The 12,928-nt window shown below is 40.2% G+C and overlaps 2 protein-coding genes across 4 annotated transcripts; one reads left to right on the forward strand and one right to left on the reverse strand.

Annotated features, from left to right (window-relative positions):
• Positions 1–17: 17 nt before the first annotated feature.
• LOC139949918 (carbohydrate sulfotransferase 11-like) lies at positions 18–4,209 on the forward strand. 2 transcript variants are annotated; one of them, XM_071948491.1, is made up of 4 exons: positions 18–151; positions 1,210–1,379; positions 2,194–2,243; positions 3,283–4,209. In XM_071948491.1, the coding sequence occupies exons 2-4, from the start codon at positions 1,271–1,273 to the stop codon at positions 4,201–4,203; spliced, it is 1,080 nt and encodes a 359-aa protein (XP_071804592.1). In that variant the 5' UTR covers positions 18–151; positions 1,210–1,270; the 3' UTR covers positions 4,204–4,209. The 2 variants fall into 2 exon arrangements, with proteins under 2 accessions (XP_071804592.1, XP_071804593.1); XM_071948492.1 differs by having other exon boundaries at positions 1,250–1,379.
• A 195-nt stretch (positions 4,210–4,404) lies between these two features.
• On the reverse strand, positions 4,405–12,294 carry LOC139949919 (mediator of RNA polymerase II transcription subunit 30-like). Of its 2 annotated transcripts, none has more exons than XM_071948495.1 (5): positions 10,958–11,057; positions 10,470–10,668; positions 9,655–9,804; positions 8,010–8,117; positions 4,405–7,268 (listed from the first exon to the last, which is right to left on the reverse strand). In XM_071948495.1, exons 2-5 carry the CDS (start codon positions 10,650–10,652, stop codon positions 7,161–7,163), a joined length of 549 nt encoding a protein of 182 aa, XP_071804596.1. In that variant the 5' UTR covers positions 10,653–10,668; positions 10,958–11,057; the 3' UTR covers positions 4,405–7,160. The 2 variants fall into 2 exon arrangements, with proteins under 2 accessions (XP_071804596.1, XP_071804594.1); XM_071948493.1 differs by lacking the exon at positions 10,958–11,057 and adding an exon at positions 12,194–12,294 and having other exon boundaries at positions 4,415–7,268.
• Positions 12,295–12,928: the final 634 nt, after the last annotated feature.

The following is a 12,928-nucleotide window of genomic DNA, read 5'->3' on the forward strand; positions in this document are numbered from 1 at the left end:
TTGAACTTAATACTGTGACCATGACACATGATCTATACGGGTACGATCACTACACAAAATGGTTACGACGTGGCTTCACCAACGCATGCACTAGCTATGGTTGGAGATACTGGAACTATATTGCAAATGCACAACGTTTCAATCCTGAAGTGTAAGTTGTAGCCTTTTTCCTCTTTTAGTCCTAGTATGGAGGTACATGCATGGAGTATGGAGGTAGAAATATTTCTACCTCCATCTTCATGGCACATGTACACATATATGTCACAGCTAGCTTTGCTCTGGAACATAAAAACCGGCTAGTAGTCCTGTTACTTTAGTGCATTCCTTGCTCTATGTTTAGTGTGACTATTCTTTTGGGTGGTACAGTATTGTTCCCCAAAAATTGTTAATGTTTATCCTATTTCCATATCCATGCTTGTTGGATCATGGAGGTAGGAGCTAATGCAAAAAAACTACACAAAAATGACATCGACTCATTGAGCACACTATGATACGATGCTACGCACTAGCAGCGTAGATCGATCATGGAGGTAGACTTGTGGACAAGTCGTTATAGCATGTGTCAATATTTGTATAGGCGCTGTACGCACAGTGTACATTGTGAATAACGTGAATTGTTTTGCGATTACGAAATGAAGAAAATTTGGTTTGCAAGTAAGCATTTTTGAACGAATTTTGACAGATTGGATGTGCAGTGTGCTATTTAAAAATGAAAAACTTTCCCGCACAAGCCCACGGACAATGCAAACACTAAAGGCCAAAATCATTGGCGTCTCCCTTTTTGAAAAAAAGGGACGAGGTTTTTTTTTTCTTTTATTTAATTGCCGCCCGTAAAATGTTAAAATTATAAAATTGGTCAGCTTTTTTTTCAAAATGCTTTTGCCATGCTGAGATAGTTTTAACTATTTTGTTTATTTTCTTCGGTGGGAATAAACGAAATGTCATGTAAGACGGCCTCTAAAAAGGAAGCGGGGAAAATGCAATGGCTGATCCGGACGCGAGGTAATACTGTCGGGGTCCTGACAATACAAAATAATTTTAGCTGAAAATCATTGTCGTTTTTCTTTGGGGAGCGGGGGATACCCTATAAAAAGCATTTCTTTCTCGAATCTTTTACAATTTGAAAGCTAGTTTTCGTTTAAAAGCGGAAGCTTGACTGCTTTCATCATAGTTGTGTTTGGTTTTGAACTAGTTGTAATTTTTTTTTAGAAAGCTATCAGTTTGAACTTGAACCAATACACGCAGAGAGAGAGAGAGAGAGAGAGCGACGATGGGATTTCTACCTAAACGAATCCACCATGCAGCCTGTCTGGCCTTCGTGGTCCTGGCAACCCTTCTGGTTTTACAGATCTTCACCTACCATCAAAACGCCACAAAGAGTGAGTTTTTCAAAATATTATACACTGTGATGTCACCACCGCTGATTGTAACAACTAGATTCCCGACCGCGGGGATTATAATTCACGGGGGTTTATGCATGTTTACGCGAGCAAAAACATGGAAGAAAATTGTGTCGTTAAAATTCCACGTTTTAGAAAAAGTGTGAACTTAAACAATTTTTCTGACGTTCACGTATGCTCGCGTTACATGTGACCTCAACGCAGCATGAGGCGCCCTTCTCAAAATTACACCATGTGCATAGACCTTATCGCAAATACCAATGCGCAAGCGCAGACTGTTGAATGAGGTGCATTGTGGGATAGATACGCATCAAGTTTTGCTACCAGCTAGACCACAATGCACCTAATTCCAAGCTTTACGCGCGCGCCCCAGTATTTGCGAAAAGGTCTATCATGGGATCTATTACCTTTTTTGATATCACAATTAGTTTGTATAGTAGGAGGTCATCGTATATACAGTCACGCAAAAACAATAATAACACACTTCCCCAGTATTCACCCGATTTGCAAATATTATAATTTTGGTTGCGCCATTTTGGGAGTCAGTTAATCCCTGAAGTAAGGCCACTGGGCCCGATTGAACAAAGCAATTAAATTACCCACAAAAATGATGCCATTTTTAACCGGAAGATAGTCAACCTGTGTACCGCAGATGTGCGCGAAAGTAAGACTTGACATCAACTTTAGCGTTGATACGAGTAGCAAATTTGTTAGTGGTTATAGTTTTTGCTGTTTTCGCGATGAATGTTTCGGATTTTGTGTCATTAATAATTTCTTGTTCTGTTTGATTTAGGCGATGATGACAATATGATGAAAAACAAGCCAGACAACGCCAAGTTAAAGGTAAGCATCGATGTCTGCAGTATGCCATTTTGAACGAGACGCGCCATTTTTCATAATACCCTTTTAATTAGGTTTTGTTTTTCGACACGTGACTTGGAATATGAAGGCGCGCCAATGCTTGATGTTAAAAGTCTTGCGTGCACAAAGCTTGAGTTTTATATCGTGTGACAAACTTAATAGTCCCCATGCAGCTTCAACAGTTTATTACGTAAAGTGGTTGACAGTTAAACGTAAAAGCTTTTAAGGGTTTTCGTACCTTTTGTATATCAGGTTGTTAGCCATGACATGATCATGAATCCTCATCACTATGAACGAAGATGTATGTAATGTAATTTACCAGCACATTCCTTGAAGTTCTTGAAGTTTTGAGGGGGGGGGGTTGAAAATCAGAGGGCATTGTTACAGGATCGAGGAGAGTCTCGTAAAATCTGTTTTACAATAGGCCTATTTAGATCATTTTTGTCTCACTGAGATGAACATTATTTATCTGAAACTGTTTTACTTATTTCTTAAAAACTACAGTACCTCAGGTCCACATCAAGTAATTATTTTAAGGGAAGTTTTTTACCATCATTATCTGTTAACAATGTAGGTTAAAGACACTGGACACTATTGGTAATTGTCAAAGACCAGTCTTCTTACTTGGTGTATCTCAACATAATATGCATAAAATAAACCTGTGAAAATTGAGCTCGTGGTCGTCGGAGTTGCGAGATAACTATGAAAGAAAAAAACAACATTGTCACACGAAGTTGTGTGCTTTTAGATGCTTGATTTCGAGTCCTGAAATTCTTAACTTGAGGTCTCGAAATCAAAATCGTGGAAAATTACTTCTTGTTCGAAAACTACGTCACTTCAGAGGGAACCGTTTCTCACAAAGTTTTATACTATTAACCTCTCCCCATTACTCGTCCCCAAGAAAGGTTTAATGCGAATAACTATTTTGAGTAATTACCAATAGTGTCCACTGCCTTTAACCCATGTTATTGCTTGTGAAATCGGCCCCAGGTATCTTGCAATTCTATTATTACGTCCACAGGCGAAAATAAAGCCAAGTCCAACATCCAAAGCCGCACATATCGACTTCATGAAAAACCAGACGTCAGTTCAATCCAAGAGAAAGGTCATACTTCGGGAGACATGCAAACGCCGCGGGTTGGCCTCAGAGAAAGAACCACCCCTTTACACGAAGACACATACATTGGTCGTGGACAATTTTAAAGTCATGTACTGCTTCGTGCCAAAGGTGGGAAACAGCAACTGGAAGCGGATCATGATGGTACTCAATGGGGAAAAAGATACCGTAGAGGGCCTCACTTCGGAGGAGGTTCACGTCAAGGCAAAGACCCGCTTCTTGAGCTCCTACACCCCTGAAGAGCAACAGCATCGACTGAAGAACTACCGCAAGTTCTTCTTTGTCCGCGAGCCACTCGAGCGCATCATGTCTGTGTACCGTGACCAATTTGAAAACACCCGCTACTACCGTGGCAACAAGCCTTTCCACGTCTTCGGGAAACAGATGGTAAGGAAGTTCAAGAAGAAACCTTCCGCGGAAGCGGTCAGGACGGGCGAGAACGCCACCTGGACGGAGTTCGTGGACTACCTGACTCATCCCTCGGAACGTGCCGAGATCGAAAACGAGCTGACGTCAAACCCTAGTGATCACTGGAAAGAGATGCACAACATCTGCTCCCCCTGCACAGTCGACTATGACGTCATTGGTAAACTAGAAACCATACATGATGACGCAAAATATGTTTTTAAGTTGATAGACGCACCTGGTAAGGTAAAGTATATTGCTTCATCAGCAGGCACTCACCCTACCAATAGCTCGGACGACGGAACTTTCCAAAAATACTTGTCTCAGCTGGACAAGAAGAAACTCACGCAGCTATGGGATCTTTACAAACTGGATTATGAGCTGTTCGGTTATTCAAAACCAGCAATAATTCCTGACTAGTGATAACTAGTAATGACTTGTAATAACCATTGCTCTATGTAATAACTAGCTACAACGCAATTTACAAAACAGATGTCTTGCGGTGTTCTTTTTTTCTAGTCTTAAAAGCACTGAACACTATCGAAAATATACTCAACATAATTGTTAGCATAAAACCTTACTTTGAAACGAGCCATGGAGAGCTAGTGATAGTGTATACATGTATATAACACAGTGTAAGAAAAAACTCCCTCTGGAGTAATGTAGTGTTGAGAGAGGTAATTTCTCACTCAATGTATAAAAAGACTTCAGGCATGAAGCCTTGCATTATATGCGTCAGAAACCACACAAATTTGTGCAACATGGGTATTTTTTCGTCATGATTTTCTTGCAACGTCGATGACCGATTGAGTCATACAGTAAAATACTGGTCCTTGACAGTTGGCAAAGGGGTCCAGTGCCTTTAAAGGCAGTGGACACTATTGGTAATTGTCAAAGACTTGCCTTCACAGTTGGTGTATCTCAACAAATGCATAAAATAACAAACCTGTGCAAATTAGAGCTCAATCGGTCATCGAAGTTGCGAGATACTAATGAAAGAAAAAAACACCATTGTCACACGAAGTTGTGTGCGTTTAGATTATTGATTTCAAGACCTCAAATTCTAAATCTGAGGTCTCGAAATCAAATTCGAGGAAAATTACTTCTTTCTCGAAAACTATGGAACTTCAGAGGGAGCCGTTTCTCACAATGTTTTATACCATCAACCTCTCCCCATTACTCGTCACCAAGAAAGGTTTTATGCTAATAATCATTTTTAGTAATTACGAATAGTGTCCACTGCCTTTAAATTATTTTTGCTTTTTAGTCAACTAGGCCTATATAGAACATGGAGCTCTGGGGGTCATTTGTTGGAGTCGGTCACACCCGAGTGTACGACAAAGAAGAGCAGGTATTGAACCTTCAACCTCTCAATCAATGTTGCAATGTTTATAGAGCTGTTTTGGCGGCCTCCCTATTTTGTGTTGATACTTTTGTTCAGTAACAAATTGCTACTCATCGTTTTGAAAAAAAAAATGTTAGAAGTAATACATAGGATGTTGTATTCATTTCATTTTTTAATAAGAAATGTTAAGTCTACCTTTTCAAAGGCGAACCAGTAATAACTGTATTTACAAATAGAGAGATGTACACTCAGAAAGTATTAAATGAAAGGGGCTCAGTCGTCATGATTAAAGCATGGCTGTCGCTGTACATTGAAGTAGGAACTCCCATACAGTTACTGAACATGTGAACGTTCTCAATAGATATGGTATGATAATACAATGTACAACCACAAACCTGGGCCCAATGTCATAAAGCCTGTATGCACAAAAACTTGACAAGCACAGTCAAAGTATTTCTTAGCAGAAATGGTTACCAGCCAAAAGTCCTTAAAGTTCATATTGTTGTGACTGGTCCCCCACCCCATCTTGCTTAGCATAGAAATTTGCTCAACAGTATGTTCTGCCTAACAGCTTTAACGGCTTTCTTTGCTTAAACAGCCAGCACAGAAACTCAGCGCTTGCCGTTCAAGCAAAGAATCTTACGCCGAGAATTCCTCGGTAAGCAGAGCCATGAAATTGGGCCCTACTTTGATCTTGACCAACAGTGCCCCCTCTAAAGCCTAGATAAACATCATTGAGCCATTGCAAAAATGTATTTTCTAATAACAGCACTTTTAATATTACAAGTAAGACCAAAAGAACCAATATATTATTGTGACTGACTCAAATAGTTTTGAATCAAAAAAATATAGAAAGAGTATAAAAATTCAAAATATTTTTATTTGAATAAAATAGACTAGCTTGTTGCTATTTAAGACAATGGCAGTAAACATACAAGTAAATTATCATTGTTTACGCGGGACGACTTTCGGAGCATGCGCACAAGAGAATGGATGGATTTACCTGGTAAGTCTGCTGCCACCTAGCATCACCAAAAAGTCTCCCACTGTATACAGTACCTTGTCTTTCAAACAGATTGAATGTGCAAATATTTTTACGCAATAGATCAACAAGTTAATTATAAAAAGTTAAGGTGGCAATAAAAGTATTCTTGAAAACTTGTTCTGTCTGTTAAATTATTTTTGATCAGCATGGTTTCATCATGGTATTCGTGGAGTTAAATGCATTTGACTCAAGCTCTGGTGTTTCTGTAGAGCTAAGGTTCAAGTCCCAGTCTTGACGCTTGTGTCCTTAGTTAGCTATCAACAACTGTATTTCAGTCTTTTGTTTTAATAAGCGTGCACACAATTGGAAGCAATCAGGGTTCTGTTCAAGTACATCCATACCAGGGGTTAGTGACAACAGGTATCGATACAACACATTGCTCATGTTACTGTAGCAAGGCTGAGTCAGGTTTAGCTGTAGTGTGTTAATGCTCCCGAGTCTGGAAACTTTGACTAGCCTTGAGTTCTACAACACTGATTGATAGTCAGGCTCCCTGTAGTGTGTTGTTGGTACCAAGTCTGGAGACTGAGACTAGTCCTGAGTCTGGAGACTGAGACTAGTCTTGAGGTCTACAGCACTGATTGATAGTCAGGCTCCCTGCAGTGTGTGGTTGCTCCTGAGTCTGGAGACGGACTAGTCTTGAGGTCAACAGCACTGATTGATAGTCAGGCTCCCTGTAGTGTGTTGTTGCTCCTGAGTCTGGAGACTGGGATAGTCTTGAGGTCTACAGCACTGATTGATAGTCAGGCTCCCTGCAGTGTGTAATTGCTCCTGAGTCTGGAGACTGAGACTAGTCTTGAGGTCTACAGCACTGATTGATAGTCAGGCTCCCTGCAGTGTGTAATTGCTCCTGAGTCTGGAGACTGAGACTAGTCTTGAGGTCTACAGCACTGATTAATAGTCAGTCTCCCCGTTCTTGAGCACTGTTCTTGAGCACAGACAGTGTTTGTTGTCATTAGTCTAGGTACCAAACCTCTTCCTCCATCTTCATGGCCAAGCTGTATGTCTCATTGCCATCATAGTATTGATATCCCAGATTACAGATCTTAACCTCTCTATCAGCTGTTGAAGCTGTTGGTTCTTGGCACTCACTTTCTGTTGAGTTAATTCAAATAAAAACCCTAGTGTAAACAAATACTTATGGTAATGAAAGCGGGTTCCAATTTCAAAGAGCTACTTAAAAGCATTTTACAAGATTGGTAAGGATAAACAATATAATTGTTTAATACTTGTCTGAAAGTTTACCAAGTATGATTTAATCCTAGAAACATTTGTTCTGGTTCTGGACCAACAAACACTGGTTCTGGACGTGTATGCGTTCGGGACAGCCACTGATTCTGAACCAATGGAATTGTCTAAAGCTTTATATCTGTCTTCATGAGTTATTGTTTTACTTTGTTACCAAACTAAATCTGTGCATTTTTGGGTCCCAAAACACGTGTTCAGGACATACCCACTTAACACGTTTGGTAATTGTCAAAGACCAGAATTCTCACTTTGTGTATCCCAACATATACATAAAGTAAAATATCTGTGAACATTTGATTGATTAATCAAAGTTGCAAGAGAATAAGGAAAGACAAAACACCAAAGTTGTTTCATTACTTTGTGTGCTTTCAGAATCTCTGATGCATAATAAAAGGCTTCAGCTGAATTATTTTATGATTTGAGTGAGAAATTACCTCTTTCTCAAAAACTATGTTACTTCAGAGAGAGCTGTTTCTCACAATGTTTGACACTATCAACAGCTCTCCATTGCTCATTACCAAGTAAGCTTTTTGTTAACAATTCTGTTTTAGTAATAACCAATAGTGTCTTAAAAGCTTTTCAACCTACCTTCATTAGTTCTTGTTTTTCTTTGTTAGCAAACTGAATCCTGTCTTCAGACCCGAGACCCGAGAGATCACTCAAGCTATCTTGACCATCCTTCCAAGGAATCAACTCCTGAAAACATTGTCAAATTACAGCTTACATAAAACACAGTATCTTCATTCAGTTTCTTTGAGAATAATACAATACAAGCAATACAATACAATTGATACATAAAATTATAGACACACTTACTCATCAAAAGATGGTTACACAGCGCTTAAAGGCAGTGGACACTATTGGTAATTACTCAAAAAAATTATTATCATAAAACCTTTCTTGATTACGAGTAATGGTGAGAGGTTGATAGTATACAACATTGTGAGAAACAGCTCCCTCTTAAGTGACGTAGTTTTCGAGAAAGAAGTAATTTTACACGCATTTGATTTCGAGATCTCAGATTTAGAATTTGAGGTCTTGAAATCAAGCATCTGAATGCACACAACTTCGTGTAACAAGGGAGTTTTTTTTCTCTCATTAATATCTCATATCTTCGATGACCAATTGAGCTCAAATTTTCACAGGTTTGTTATTTTATGCATATACACCAACTGTGCAGACTAGTCTTTGACAATTACCAATATTGTCCAGTGTCTTTAACAAAGTCTAGAAAAACAATTAATAATAATAAAAATACATTTAAACATGAAGTCATTGTTCAAAAAGATGAGTTATCAGAGGCTTCTTAAAAGTGTCCATGGAGGGGAGCAGCAGATGCACTGTGGAAGCTCATTCCAGTGCTGAGGAAAATGTGAAGAACATTTTTAAAGACAGTGGACACTATTGGTAATTTTCGAAGACCAGTCTTCTCACTTGCTGTATCTCAACGTATGCGTAAATTAACAAACCTGTGAAAATTTCAGCTCAATCGGTCAAATGAAACAAAAATCACCCTTGTCACACGAAGTTGTGTGCTTTCTGATGCTTGATTTCGAGACCTCAAATTCTAACTCTGAGGTCTTGAAATCAAATTCGTGGAAAATTACTTCTTTCTCGAAAACTATGTTACTTCAGAGGGAGTTGTTTCTCACAAGGTTTTATAGACGACGATGTGACCTATGTTTACATTCCAACCGCCGTCTGTTGACAAAACACTGTACTCAATTATTTTGAGTAATTACCAATAGTGTCCACTGCCTTTAAAGAGGAGCTCCAAGGTCAAATTGAGTTTTGTGATGCACCCATTTCCGATAGATAGACACCTTGGGGCAATGTAATAAAAATCTCTTTCCTCTTGTAAATGTAAAATATCATTTGATTTTACATTTTTTTGAACAAAATTTGAAACATGATGTCACCAAACAGAAAACACAAATTGGGTATGTACATTACATTGTGAGGAAAGATGTATGTGTCATTCATACCATGTAGCTCAAATTCAATGCCGTTATTATAGAATACCATCACAATTCAGTAATGAACAGAAAATTATCTAAACAAAAGTGTACTGAACAATAGTATTTGAAATGTAACATTACAACATCAACAACTATGTTGAACGTTGACAAAAAAAATGCACTTTCCTTAGTCAGTCTAAAGCACACTACCAACTGAGCTTTCTAGCCCCCCAAAATGGCGGCACTCTCCCTGAGATCAATTTGTCTTGACTTACCTCTGCGTTGCTTTGGTCCATACCTCCTGACAATAAATTACATTTATCATACAACAAACGGAGTTTCTTGAACTGACTCTGGACGTTTCGAATTAAATCTTGTAGCTTGGTTTGGTGTTGTGGATTGGTGTTAGACACACCATTTGGCAGCTGAAATAAAAATTTAAAAATCAGTATTGCTGATTGATTTACTGCAACTTAGACTCACCCATGTTTTTTTTTCAAAGCTTGTGCCAAATTTCATAAAACTGCTAAGCACAAAAATCTTCATTAATACCCACAGGATTACCAACCAAATTTTCATTTGTTGTATATTGCTTGTTACTGGTATTCAGCTGTTGTTTGCTTATCCTGAAGATCACGTGTAAATATGATTGGTAATCCTGTTTTTACAAGGCAAAAATGTCATGCTTAAGAAAATTGTTGTGCTTAGCAGGACTATGAAACTAGGCCCTGGTGTAAAGACAGTGCAATTTATTGGGCAATTTTAGATGTTTGGATGTTGCGGGGGGGACAACATTTGAACTCATAGTTTGTTGTAAACCCCGTTCTACTACTCTTAGGAGGATCAAGGCTTGTGACTATAGATCCATTGCACAAGGTGCAGCGCACTTGCGTCTCCTGTCCGCCATTTTGGGTGACAAAAAGGTGCACAAAAGAATAGTACACGGACAATGCGCTTCAACCAGTTCCTGCCTATTTGGGGAGTCCATTCCTTTTGTGCGCGTTTTGACACCCAAATTGCCAAACAGGAGATGTGCGTGTATACCGTGCCCTGCGCATTGTGCAAAGGATCTATTGTTAAAAATTTCTACCTGCATCGCTTTTAAGACTACGAAGATCTCATTGGTCTTTGCTACGATGTCTTGCACAGTTTCTTGTCCCAGTCTGCAGAGTGATACACAGTTGACCTCCCGTTGACCTTGTAGTGTTGGGGTTGGGGTGTGAGTCGGATTACTAGCAGGAGTTACATTGGCTTGGGTACCAGGTGTCGCCATGGTTCCAATAAAAGCTCTGAGGAGGGGAAGAAGTACCAGTAGTAACAAATTTTTTAAATTCCATATTTAAGGCAACTGACAGGAGTGGACACTATCAAATTATCAAATTATATTGGTAATTTGTCGAAGACAAGTATTCTCACTTGGCAGGGGTCAAAATTGCCACCAGCGCGTGGCCACGTGACACTACAGTTACAGCCAGGCTGTTATGCAAAAATCAACATCACAAACATTAATGAACTGTTCTGAGGATATTGTAAAATTAAAACACTTTCCATGACCAATTTGTACCAATTTGTACTGACATTTTTTCCGGCCACAGACATAAGAGAGGTTTTTGTAGTGCCGTTTGTGACTCTGATGATTTGTTTGAGCGATTCCAATTGATTGGCAGACTTTATTTGTAATCAGTTCCCGCAAAGGGCCGTATGGCGCCATCACTTTATCACTCCTTTTTACAACAACAAAAAGGGATATCTCATTGAGGTATATAACACTATTATAATTATTTCATATCGAATGAAAAAGTCGTGGCGCCATACGGAAACTTTTCCCGAAGGGTCGAGCGGTCTCAACTCTGTCGTCTGTCATTGTCTGTGTCGACATGGTCGAGTTATCTGAACGGACAAGTTGTCTGACGACTGTAAGTAGTGTTACTAGCCCCACTTGTGTGGCGAAGGCTAGCTGAATCCTAGGATTCAGCTAGCCTTCAGCTAGCCTTGGCCACACAAGTGGGGCTAGAGTAAAGTCATGAGGGGGCTGGTCATCTCGCCACCTAGCAAGCTCGCCACCAACAAAGTCGCCCCCTGCAAAGTCGCCCCCTAACCGGCTCGCCCCGAGTTGTTACAAAGTCGCCCCCTGACAATGTCGCCCCCAAACAATGTCGCCCCCTAGCAAAGTCGCCCCCAGCCAATGTCGCCCCCTAGCAAAGTCGCCCCCAGAAAATAGTTAGGGTTAGGGTTAGGGTTAGGGTTAGGGTTAGAGGGTTAGGGTTAGGGTTAGGTTTAGGGTAAGGGTTAGACCTTCCACAAGCACATTATTTATATAAAAAACTATATTGTTTTACCATAATTATTGTAGCCTTAATTATTTTCCGAACAACATCTGGGGCGACTTTGCTAGGGGGCGACATTGGCTGGGGGCGACATTGTCAGGGGGCGACTTTGCTAATGCTAGGGGGCAACATTGTTTGGGGCGCCATTGCCAGGGGGGCGACTTTGTTTCAAATCGGGGCGAGCCGGGTAGGGGGCGACTTTGTTGGTGGCGAGCTTGTCAGGTGGCGAGATGACCAGCATTCAGTCATGACATCCGTACCGTAGCGCTGGAAACGAACTCACACAAGCCTTAGTTAGTTAGCCCTGGCGTAGGACGTCAGTCAGTGCCGTGGTGCCACCGTCGCGTTGCCTGCAACGGAGGAGTCCAACCTGGGCTAAGAGGCAAGCCTTAGCTAAGAAATAAACCATCTCCGGTCTGTGTTTTCTAACAAAAATCGACGTTATAATCACATAAAAATGTAGCAAATGTAAAAACGTTATTATTACCTGCAATATTGTCACTAACAACAGCCGCAGAAGTGGCCTTTTTGTGAGGCTGTGGATGCAATAGCGTGAGCGAAATTTTGTCAAAGCGGTTAGGGATAGCGCCCTCCAGCGGCGATGAATTATTGAAAGACTATGGCCCTTTTCGAAAACACTGATCTCTATTTCCTCAGGGCCAAATAAAGTAGCTATAGTTATTATTTATAAGCAAATAAAAGTTATGCTTACCAGGGAATACCAGAATAAAATATGGTTATCAACCAAACTAAAACGTCAAAAACACAATTTTGTGACTGATATTCTGTCCATTTCTGCTTAGCAGACAATAATTGTTAATTCTCCCCTGTTTCGGCTTATAGTTTGATTTAGCTTCAGAGGTTCGTTGCCAAAACAACTGCGAGCCCCAAGCCAGCCTGAGCCCAAGCCAAAGCCATTGTTTTTTTAAAGGGTCATTATTCACGAGCCTCAAAGTGTGACGTCATATGTTCAGGCTAGCTCAGCACAGACCAACTCGACCTCATACTCAGTACTTTCCCGAGTCCTGTGAAAAATACATGCATGTATACTGTGGTGGGATTCGAACCTATTATATATATCGTAGCGGTACCCGCTGCCAAAACATAAGATTCGAACTGCCTCTAGCTACCGGGCAACCTCGGTAGTCTAGTTGGTAAGACACTGCTCTGGAAATACAATTGTCATAGGTTCTAATCCCACCCAAGAACATGCCTGTGATAT

This window comes from Asterias amurensis, chromosome 17 (assembly GCF_032118995.1).
Source record: "Asterias amurensis chromosome 17, ASM3211899v1".
Classification (NCBI taxonomy): domain Eukaryota; kingdom Metazoa; phylum Echinodermata; class Asteroidea; order Forcipulatida; family Asteriidae; genus Asterias; species Asterias amurensis.